The sequence below is a fragment of the Rhopalosiphum maidis genome, chromosome 3 (assembly GCF_003676215.2).
Source record: "Rhopalosiphum maidis isolate BTI-1 chromosome 3, ASM367621v3, whole genome shotgun sequence".
NCBI classification, from domain to species: domain Eukaryota; kingdom Metazoa; phylum Arthropoda; class Insecta; order Hemiptera; family Aphididae; genus Rhopalosiphum; species Rhopalosiphum maidis.
In genome coordinates, this window is record NC_040879.1 from 36,928,024 (window position 1) to 36,940,811 (window position 12,788).

Genomic DNA, 12,788 nt, shown 5'->3' on the forward strand with positions numbered 1-12,788 from the left:
TTAGTCATAGTAAATACGTACTTATCTTTTAATATTTCTATATGTTATACTCCAAATATTGTTAAATCTTAATATTTTAGCAAGTATGCATAATAAAACTGTATTACGTATATATAATATATTACTCATTAATCATTATTTAAACTGAGATAAAAATAACTAATAAGCATTTATAGATTACCTTCATATATATTTTTTTCCTAAGTATTAGCTTTGTTTATTTTCATTTTTAATGCAGTGAAAAAAAAGTTTAAGCATTCATATTTCATTTTATTTCTTTTTAAATGTAATACCTGTTTATTTTTATTAATAAAAATAAAGTTTTAGTCATTTAATTCTTTGTTCAGTGTACACGAAATTCAAAACATCATTATTAATAAATATTATATAGTTCTAAAAAAACAATAAAAAATATGTACCTATCTACCCTACATATTTTATTTTTAACCGAATGTAAAATTCATAACTTTTTACTTTTATTTGAAGAAATAACCTATCTCACCTAACACAAGTTTTATTCTATAGACATAGAATAAATTTGATGATATATAACAGGGGTGGGCAACTGGTGGCCCTCACTACATTTTCAAATTACATCATACAATTTTAAAGTCAGTCGTCAATACTCTATGCTACGTCTATGCTAAATTAAAATGAATATTTTGAATGACCTTTTATTTTGCTCTCTATACTCTGGCACGCTAAATTTTAATTTTCTAAAAATTGGCCCTCTAATAACTTTCAGTTGCCCATCCCTGGTATATAGGCAGATACCAATGCATGTCTGTGTTGCTATTGAAATAAACACCGACTACTGCAATATAATGTTGAAATCGGCTTAATGAAACGAAAAACATACACGTTTTTACTTTTAAAAATTCGGAGCAAATTTAAGTTATACGAACATAGATTAAACGTAGATAAATTATATAGCTGAATATATTAATTTCATTGGATTAATATTATTATTAGGTATCTAGTTTTTCGTATAAATATTAAATTACAATTATGAATTATTAAATAAACAAAACCTGTAGATTTTCATAATACTCAAAATATAAACTTATATTTATGCATATCTTTTATTATATTCTAAATTATAATCAATGAGGCATCTAAATATAATTCATACATTTTTTCACCATTTTTACATTCCCCTTCTAATTTTTTTCCCAATTCAAGCACTGATTTTTATGTTTTAACTTGAATCACCCTATATAAGCAATTAGTTTTACCATTTTTTCTTCGGTTTTACTAAGTAGATACCTTATGTGATGATTCATCATAGACTCACAGAATTATTTACACTTCTAAATTAACTAATAATAAATTAATCCCTACCCAAATATAAATAAGCATTTTGTTTTTGAACACACTACCTAAGCAGATATTTTGTAGTAATATGTAAAAATAATTATTAAATATGGTATAATAAACATAAGTATTAGGTATCAAGGTAACAATAACTTTTTAAGGTAGTACCTATATTAAGAAAATTCAAGGGTTTTATTGAATGAACCAAATAAAAATGATAATAAATCAAATCAACTAAATGTTGTATGTATAAAAATTATTCTCTGAAAACAATGAACAATGACGAGTGACCCCCGCTATGTAGTAACCAAGAACAATAGTTTTGCTTAATGGTGTCACTCTGTCAGTAACTTTAACTGAGATTTTTTTTTTTTATACTAAGTTTTACTGCAAAACTTAATCTTATTTTAACTTTAAAATATTAAATTAAACCTACTTTAAATAAAAAATGTTAGTTACTATAATCAAATCTATATTGAGGTAAATACTAAATAATAATATTAAAAAATATTGGACAAAATAACAAAGGTACTCGCATTCAGACATTTATACAGATACAGTATATTGATTTTTTATTAGAGAAAACAGGTATTGTATTGGAATATTAATATTTTATAATACTACCTCCTTTTAAATTTGTATTATGTAGTCATGAAGACGTTATATTATATTTGAATGGGGTTCATTCATTTAAATACTTTAAACTCTATATTACACTTCTTAAAGGATATTGTAAACTTATGAAAAATAATTTAACAATTATAAATAAAATTAAAATTAAAATTGCTCAATTAATCTTATTTAAATATTATAAAATATTACTGCTAGTAGTAATCCATTTTACTTTTAATTCTACTACCTATTATATATAAAATTATAGAACGTATCTACATGTCATTAAAATCTTAGTTATATTTTTGTTTTTTATTTTTTTTAGAAATTATACATAGATATACATCTTTTTTATAACTACCTAGGTAGAAACTTTGTACTAGTTTTCATTTTGATTTTTTCATTAAAATTAAAAACAACAAAGATAACTTATATCAATTTTAAAATTACATTTAATAAATATACATTAGATTTATATGTAGATAAAATTTAACAATAATTGAAACAAAATGTACTATATATAAATATGATACATTTGTTAGATGTTTTTTTAACAGTCATAATAATTGTAAAATTCTTTGACGTAAAAATAAATGTACATAGTACAATATTTTATTTAGGTAACTAAAAAATGTATGATTAATAAAATCAATACATGAATACAAGTAGTATGTTAATGTAATAATTTATAATGAGTCATTTTATGTGTAAACTGATAAAATAAAATTATTAAAGTTCATCTTATGATTACAAAATAAAAACAAAGATTTTTATGTGATACCTGTTTTCAATTACAAGAAATTCAAAAAATATTTTAGTATGTTATTAATATAAAAATAATATAAAAATATATTTCTAGTTATAAAATTACAAATGATTTGTATTTTAATCACTGAACTTTTGATTTGAGATATTAGTATTAATTTATACTAAAAAATATTGTATTGTTATTAATTATTCAATAGCTAAATAAATATTTAAAATGTTGTCATACCACCAAAATGTACCATTATCACACAACGGCTGTCATAAATCACGGGAAAAACATATTAGATGTTGTTTAAAACATATTTATGATTATCGTGCCAACATGAAATTAACAATTTAAAAAAGTCTAAAAAATATACCAATAAAATTACTAATTTCTGAACCCATTTAAACTAATAAGTTTAAGAACAACAAGGACTTAGGTAATTTTACCTTATGCTTTTGATTGTGGATTTTTTTCCTTTATTGCTACGTCTTTTTGGTTTAATTCGTTCATCATCACTATCATTTTTAGATTCATCATAAGCAGTCTTAAAACCTTCTTGTATACGCTGTCGAGCTATTCGAGAACTATTTCTACTACTATAAGAATAAGTACTTTGGTGTGGATTCATACATAATGCTAAATGTTTTGATAATAAAAGACACTTCACAGGTACAAAGCATTTGGGACAATCAACTTCCTGAGTTGGTTTAGTGATATTCAAATGTTCAGCCATATGTACTAAGGTTGGAGTATGACAGCGTCTATTATAATTAGAATCAAACCGTCTTGGATCGAGAACTCTTAATTTTAATTCCTTATGAATATTAAATATAATTTCACACAGCAGCTCATCAATTATTAAAGTTATTGTTTTCCTAGTCTCGGGTGTAAAATGACTTAAAGTAGATTCTTTTATAGCTCTTAATTCTAAAATATGAGTACTTTCTTCTTCATCGTAGTCTTCATCTTCTTCAAATGATAAATGAATCCGCATAGCAGTACTTTCCATCTATAATGATTCAAAGGATCTGAAAAGTAAAATAACATTAAACTATAATGTTGCTTATGTTTTAATATTTTTAAAGATAAACCAATCACAAAAGTTGTAATTATTTGTGTAATATTAAAATGGAATATTAGTAACTTATTATTTTTAATTAAATTCTTAAAAGACAAATAATTAATTGTTAAAAAAAAAATAGCTGTTTGTTGTTACATAATAATATTAAGTATTATAAAATATACCATTATTAAAGATTGCCCATGTAAATGTGTATTGACAGTCATGATTTTTGAATAAATAATGAACACTGCTACAACTTTCAATAATTGAAGACACCAATGTTTAAGAACCAATAAGAGTAATAAATTAAGTGTTTGAATTTATAATACTTATAAAACTTAATATGAGTCATACAAACTAAAAACTGGAAATTACTTTTACTGCTGATCAAACTATTATAGATGTATAATCATTTTGCATTTTTTTTAAATGTTTACCAATTATTCATTTATGTTGTGTAAATCAAAAAATCGTGTTACACTAATCAATTGAGGAATACGATATTTGATAAATAATATAATACGATAGTTTTGATAATTTAATATAGTTTTATAATATTATAGTTTAAAACTCAATACACCATAATTTGTTTGTAAAATCTCATGTATTTAAATTTATAAAAAAAATATAGTATTAATAGAATAAAATTGAATTTATAGATTTACAGCAAGTAAATATTCTTAGTTCAAAAACAGTGAATCTGATACAAATGTTTACATAAAAATTGTATTTTTAAACATGAATAAATTATTAAGATCAAGATCTTAAAAATACTTATAACGGTATCCTAAAACATTATTGATTTGAGTTAAAATACAAATTAATTTAATTCTACAATAATATTTTTTTACATTTTTAATTTTAACAAAAAAAAAAAAAAAAATAATAATAAAATGTTTTGAAGTTTTAATTGGTTTTGAGTAATAAATTAATAATATTAAACTTAACATTTAAGTGCACACATAAAAAAATATATATGTAAAAACCAATTTTGTTTAGAAGGTAGTCTATAAACAAACAATTAAATTCTGAGCCATCAAAACCATAATTTGTTTCATATGAATAAAATACATACTTCCCCTAGTATTTAACATAGAAAAATATCTATTATTCATCACAATTTTACAGAGGTATTTAATCAAGCAATCACAGTTACATGGAAATTAAACTGAACAGTGAATACGTGATGTATGGTTTAACAATAACTTAAATATACTTAGGACATTCAATCAACAATTTGAATCATCAATAATAATGACTAACAATTTAACACCAACTATATATTTGAAAATAAGTTAGTAAAAAAATAAAAAAATATAATTTACAGCCTTCGGTGAAATGGTTAATATTAAATTGTTTGAAAATATACACCCTAAAATCATTCAAGTAATATTTTAGTTTTACATTTTTGTCAGTTTAATAAAATATATCATGGATTTAATTAGATTGGTTGTTCTATTTTAAAAATTGACAATTGATAAACATGCAAAAATTGTATTTATACACCTAATTAAAATAACTTATAAAAAATATTTTAAAAACTAAGCAGTGCTGTCATTAGTAAGAGAATTATTATTTTTGACTGATACATTAAGTATTTAAAACAGACATGAGACATAATATTAATAAAACAAATGGTAGATATATTTAGTGAGAATTTCTCATTAAATAAAATCTATATATAATATAATACTTAATACAAAATATTATTTTATTGACATTTAAAATGTATACATACTAATGTAGGTAGTAGGTTCTAAACATAAAAATTAAAACATATCATACTAATAATAATGAATTTAAAACTCGCAGCAGAGAAATTTTAAATTTAAGATAACGCTAGTTGTAAAAAATATTATGTTGCACACAGAATGAAAAAACTTACTAGCAGTTATGATAAAATAAACTTATACTTTAGATAATGTTTCAGTAAATTAGGAACCTTCAGTACATTTTTGAACATTCAGTTTATTATACAAGCATTCTAGCTTTGCGAGCAATGATTCGTTAATAAAACGTGCACTTTCCAATGGACAGTAATCGTCTCCTGTGGACAAGGCAATTGTAATGGCAGCTGGTTCATGTATTATAGGTAAAAAGTTGAATACAATATCCATAGATTTCGCAATATCAGCTATGTCTGTATGATGGTTAGGTAATTCAATATTGTCAATTGTGCAACCAGCATTATGCACTATCAACCAGTCAATAGTATCGTAATGTTTCAACAGCTCATTTACAATAAATGATAAATCTTCAGAATTTACAGCAGTTAAATTTTCAGTCGGATACTCATCTAATGATTTTCCATCATCAAGATGCATGAACACAGATTCTAATTCTTGCAACAATATTTCTCTAGAACGAGAACATTGAAGTAAGCTGTTAACGTCTTCTTTATTAGTCGGCGAATTAAACGTGTAAATTTTATGTAGATTAGTATAAAGATTCGCTTTATCATACATGGATAAAAATGGATTGTTTGTGGAGAAAAAGTCACAATCAAAATCTAAGATGTAATGAGGATTATCTCTAGTATACTCGATAAACTTATTTCGCAATAACTCAAATTTTTCCTCGCCATCATTGAAAACTGAACTACACATGGTAAACACAAACAACTTGATCGTTTTTATGTTAATGAGATCACTTTCTAAACAATAAAGACCTTCGCTCAGATAAAAATCACTAGAATTAGTCAATCGTATGGCGCCGGACATCTTATGCTTGCCAATACTGAACACAATTTCGCCTTCGTTGAATTGCCGTGCCCAAGGGGGCTTTACCCAGATAATTTTATCAAAATGGCCGGCGTACGCAGCTGGCAGTATCCAGTTCTCGATGCTCAGCGAATCAAACAACTGTTCTTTTTCGTATACATAATCGGCCGGCATATCTTTTGGAATGGACAAGTCCGGATGCGAATCGAAATGTAACAAAACATTGCCGTACAAGGGCAAGTGTTTGGAACCTATTTCCCGGTAGATATATCGCAACGCGTCGTTATGGTCATCGACTACGTGAACGGGCATCGTCGAGTGTTTCTTTATTTTGTAAACCATGTTTGTTTCTAATAATTTATACAACGAACGTTTAAAAACTCGCTATAAGTGTAAACTGTACGAACGCGATTCTACTTACTGTGGCGATCGTGATCAAGCGGACAGTGACACAGTGTAGAACAACGACGGTACACAACTATCGTCGGGGCACGGCGGAGCTGGCGCGACTGACGGGCTGGACGGCGGGCGGCTGGCTGTCTAGCGGATCACCACCACGTTGGTGGCGCGCACACACAAGAGTCGACGGCGGTGGAACGTGTACGGTGCGATGTCGACGAGACAGCGCTCAGGCCTCTTCGGACGTTGGCGGCCAGGAAACGAATGGCCCAGCGGCAGACGACGCCAGACGCGAGAGAAAACTTTTGGAAAACAATAACAAAAAAAAAAAAACCCAAAATCAACGGTGACTGCTGGTCGTGTGTTTGGGACACGGGTAGTGGTACGACCTATGATGAGCGCGAGAGCACGGGGCGGGAAGGGGTTCACGAACTACTGCGGCGAAAGGTATGTCGGCGAAATTCGTATATTGCTCGGCATTGCGCATCCCCACTACTTTCCGCGCAACGAGTACACGAACATTTTCATGGTTTTCGGGACAAACAAAGGAGAGATAACAGCGGTTAACGGGTTGAGCACGCGGTAGGGTGTCGAACGGTAGGCGGTCGGTCGCGGTCTCGCTCGATACCAGCAGCAAACTTTGTGTGTTTGTACAGTGTAGTAGTAGTAGTAGTAGTAGTAGTAGTAGTAGTAGTAGTAGCAGTAGTAGACGGTAGTCGTTGTAGACAGTTGTAGTTGTTGTAGTAGTGGCGGTACTGTCGGTACCCGATGTTTTGCATTGGTAAACAAACGATAAAACCAAATCGGAATAATAATGTTTGATTTACATGCCGAAGATACTATAATATTATATACTTAAACCATAGTCGTGCGCACGGAGGGTTCCGGGTGTGCCTGGGCACCCCCGACATGTAATTGGGGCCCTAAAATTGAAGTCTTATAGCATATAATGTATGTATCCGTATTTTAACTAATGTTACTAGAATAAAAATGGTATTTTTTCTAAAATATGACGTAACAAAAAAAATATGTTTCGGGATAAAAAAAATAACACAACGTAAAATATTTTAAATTTGCGTGATAAAACTTATTATGATAATAACTGCTAGATATTATTGACTACAAAAGTAAAAATAATAAATATATATTGCAATTATCTTGAAAACAGATTTTAGATCCTACTATCTAATAAAATATTGTATTACTTGGTACTATAGTAATACCACTGGTTAATATGTGATATAATGTAAGTAATATTTATTTGTGCATTATAATTTACTAAAATATGTACACGTCTTGTTAAAAGAGGACCCAAATTAAGAAAAAGGTCCGAAAAATTGTAGGCGTCCCCACGAAATTTAAGTCTGCGCACGCCTATGTTAAACGTATTAATATTTAATCATAACAAAAAAATACATCACGCCATGATAATTATTAGTGTAATATAAAGTTTAATAATTTATTTAGCATACAAAAAATGAATACTTACAAATTACAATTGAAACTTATTATTAAGTCTTATTCACGTTTATTTTATCTTCTAAAATCAACTCGTTGTTGTATTATCCGTTGTTATTATCACGAATGAATTGTTTAGCGCCGAATATATGATATTTTATTTTCGTGATTTCATTAAATTTTGCAAATAATACTATTGATACAAACGAACCAAAAGAAACGAATGAATTATAAATCATTATAAATTCTAGCCTTAAATTATTTTTTCTTTCGATTTTCACACATCTTCCAAAATAAATATGCTCTCAGAATCCAAACCTAGTGGTATGAATCAGATAGGTACCTAATTAATGTTTTAAATATAATCCAATATTTTTAAATACAACATTTCAATATACGATATAGCTAGAAACTTAAGTTCCATGACATGTACTGTAGGTATACTAAACAATTTGATCGAGCATAAAATATGTTTTTATCAACATTTATTGGAATTCAAAATTCTTTAAATGTCTATAAATAGCTTAGAATATATAAAATTTTTATTTAGTGCAGAAAATTATAATTTGCATTTTAGTGGAATTTTTCAAGTAAATATTTTTCCTGTACATATTAAAATGTATTTTAATTAACTATAAAATATACCAATACGTATTAATTGCATAAATAATAGTATATATTTTATTTTTTTTTATGTTTAAATAACTTATATAGTTATACATAAATGTATATACATAATATACAGCGCACAGAGGGGGAGCTTAGACTCCCTAAGCCTTCTCAAAAAATAAATTGAATTTTGCTGGTTATTTATTTTTAGTTATCACTACAAAGTATAAGGTAATTGTATATTGCATTATTATTATTTAAGCATTTAAATAATTTAATAGTATTTACTTACCTAATGTTTGTTAAAGATTTATTTGGAAGTACTCGATCTCGAAAATTTGACATGTCCGTTTTAAAAAAACATTTTGGGTATAGGTAAATTCGAGTTTAGAGAAAATTAAACATGATTTGTCATTATTAGATGATACAGTATTTCCTAATTTTCGCAAGATGTTTCTATACTAGTAGCTATTACTCTTCCAATAAGTACAGCAACCTGCAAGAGATAATTTTCCACGATACACGCAACATCGTCATTCAACGCGACGATTAAAAATATAGCTGCGCAGTGCGTACCTACACTTATGAATCAAGGTATAGATTCAGCAATAATTAAAGTATTTTAAATAGAGAAAATGACATTAGTATATATTAAATAAATTAAATGATTATAATAAATGTATAATGTTAAATTATGACAATTATGTCGCTACATTTTACAACAAATTATTTTGTTTTGATTTTCTTACAATAAAATAAATGCATTAATTTATTAAGAAAATATTCATTAAAAAGTATGTTACAATATTTATACATATTTCACATAAAATATGTTATAAGCATAGTAAAGCAAGTAATATGTAGGTATAATCCCCCGACCATTTTTTCTATTTGCGCCACTGTATATCTGTATATGTACAATATACTTTATTTTCATTTTGCCTATCCGCCTTAAAATACTAATAATACTATCTATCAGTCTATCACCTATGAGCAGTGGCGTAAATAAGGAAATGCAAGGAATGCGGCTGCATTAGGGTCCCTAAGTTTAGGTGGCCTTTCTGCCTTTCCAGAATACTATATTTTTTATCATTAACCAAAATATTTATGTTGAAAATTTATAAAAAATAATCAATAATATCTTATTTTATTATTATTCGAGTAACATTTGATTTACATTTGTATCAACGATAACATATTACCTATACATTTATAAATAGGGAAAAATTATATAATATTTTAATTATATTTACGCATATAAAATTATAAAAAAGGCTAAAAAATACACTATTAAGGAGATAAAGCATACACCTAGTTTTATTCTTTTATAATTAAACCGAAGAAGAAAGGAGCAGTGGCGTGTCATACACGTGTTCAATGAGTGCAATGCCACGGGCCCTCGGCTCAGGGGGCCCATTATTGCTCAACGTTCAACAAAAAAAAAAAAAAATACAGTTTGTACGAAAAAGTAAAAAAGTTGTTTTCAATTTCAAATGGTTCTCATTTTCTCAAACTGATATCATTATATCATTGTTATAAAATATAAAGTTATATATATCTATATTATTTAGATAATACTTATATATTTATTATACTTATATTACTTATTACTTATACTTTATTACTTTATATAAAATTCTACTTAATTAAAGACAAGATATATATATGCATGTATAATGTTTATATGCTAAATGCTAAATGCTAATAATATTTTATGTTCAGTTCAGCCGTAATAAAATTTAGCTTCAGCATGAACACACGTATATGTCGTTTTCGTTCCGTTATCGTTGCAGCGAGTATGTTAATTTATTATATAAGTATTATAAGCTATAAGCATATAGCTAAGATTATCGGTGTCCTTAGAAATTTCTTCGAATAACAAATAGATAAAGCCATTAAGGACTATATTTCGTCAAATACAAGGATAACAAATAAAGGACAATAAAAGGAAGTATATACTAAACTATAGACTATAGATTAAATAGACACATTTAAAAAAATACAAAATAACATACCTACCAATAGTACCAACTAACAATTATTTTAAAAAGACTTAAAATATCACACAAAAGATTTATACAATAATATAAATATATAACCAGTAATAAAAATATTTTACGCGTGTAGATTCAGTTACATCAAATATACAGCATTCCTAAATTACTTGTAAGTTTGTAACAAATGATGAATCTAGTACATAATTATTATTGATATAAAGTTGTATCTTGTATAGCTTTAAATTGTATTCCTTTATTGCGTGATTCTATGTATAATTTTACATTATATATTGTATTAATAATAAATATATACTTAATTACATTAATGTATTAGTTATATGAGAAAAATGTAATATAATTACTAATTGTTAATTGTACTAGGTTATGTTGTTAGGTATCTACTTATTGAATTTGTAATGTGAACTCATGAGCTCTCACACAAACATTTTCATTAAAGACCACTATCTTATTTAACTTTTAATTTTTTATAATAGAAAAAAAATTGCTTAGATATTCAACTTTCTATTAGCAAATTGCATTTAGATAACTCTCTAGTTTTGTCTACATTTGGTTCATAAGTATCTTTACTTATATTCATAAATCAAAGTTATTTTTTTATGATTCAAAAACAAATAATAGTTAGTAGAAATTTGAAATTGTTATCTTTACCATAAAATGCTATTTACCAACAACTGATAATTGTTATATAATATGTAAATAAATTAGCACATTACCATTAATTATAAATACTAATTATAACCAATGATATTATGTATTATACTATTTATACTTAGTAAGGATCTTATAATTGATAATAAATTAAAATTCTAGATTGGTAAATTGGGTCCTAGAAAAAAACGATAGTAGGCATGAATGCATGATGAGTCCTGAAGTTTTTCGGGAAGGGTAGGGGGTATGTATAAAAAAGATACTTTTGATGGCAATTGGTACACATCCCCAATTTAACACTTAAAAAACGAACAAAAATTATCGCGGACCCAGTTTATATACCCCTTTAAAATGTAATAAACTGAAACTTCCTTTATGTACCTATTGCTGATGGTTATTATTATCAAGTATTTGGACTTTAAAGATTAGGTTGGTATTTTTTTTATGTAATTTTAACTTTAAATACATTTTCTTGTAGATTTGTATGTTGTGCCTACTATATATTTAAGATTAATGATTGCCTTAACAATCCTAAACTTAAGGGATTAAAAACACAAAAGTAAGTTAATTAAGTATTAATAATTAAATAACTAAAATAATATGATATTTATAGTATTATATTTGCTATTATATATTGAACTTGGACATTGAGATAATATTTGTTTAAATCACATTTTTCTAGAACACAAGGATACATTTTGAAGGATTAAAAAGTTTAAGAGTTTAAAATTAATAAATAAACAAATATATAATACAAAATTATTTGTCTTGATCAGTACTTAATTATGTACAGAAGTAGGACAAATTTATATATTGGATAAAACTGAGGTTATTAGCATTTACTAATTTACTACAATTAAGATATTTTACAAATATTTTTATTTACAGATAAGCTATACAATATAATTAGAAACTACTACACATTAACTAACTGTGCAAAAAATGAAAAAAGAATAGATATTAGTGATATTACAAAGCTAAACAATTTTTTTATAGCTATAAATAAATACTTACTATATTTTAATATTATATAACTATGACATTCTTATATTTAATAAAATCAGACTTACCACTCTGCAGTACTCTATCATTTTATACACCTGCCTAATTTCTAAAGCAATTAAAATGAACTGAAGTTTGTGTTCAGTGCCACTGAAGTAAGTTTTAAAAAGATGTTTGAAAAATTATTGAAG

At 26.4% G+C, this 12,788-nt stretch overlaps 1 protein-coding gene across 1 annotated transcript; it reads right to left on the reverse strand.

Moving 5' to 3' along the window:
* Positions 1 to 5,485: 5,485 nt before the first annotated feature.
* Positions 5,486 to 7,438, reverse strand: LOC113559035 (UPF0489 protein C5orf22 homolog). Its single transcript, XM_026964633.1, has 2 exons — positions 6,885 to 7,438; positions 5,486 to 6,813 (listed from the first exon to the last, which is right to left on the reverse strand). Exon 2 carries the CDS (start codon positions 6,803 to 6,805, stop codon positions 5,678 to 5,680), a length of 1,128 nt encoding a protein of 375 aa, XP_026820434.1. The 5' UTR covers positions 6,806 to 6,813; positions 6,885 to 7,438; the 3' UTR covers positions 5,486 to 5,677.
* Positions 7,439 to 12,788: the final 5,350 nt, after the last annotated feature.

Coding starts and splice junctions, on each gene's coding strand:
- LOC113559035 (XM_026964633.1), bottom strand. CDS start 6,805: ATGGTTTACAAAATAAAGAAACACTCGACGATGCCCGTTCACGTAGTC.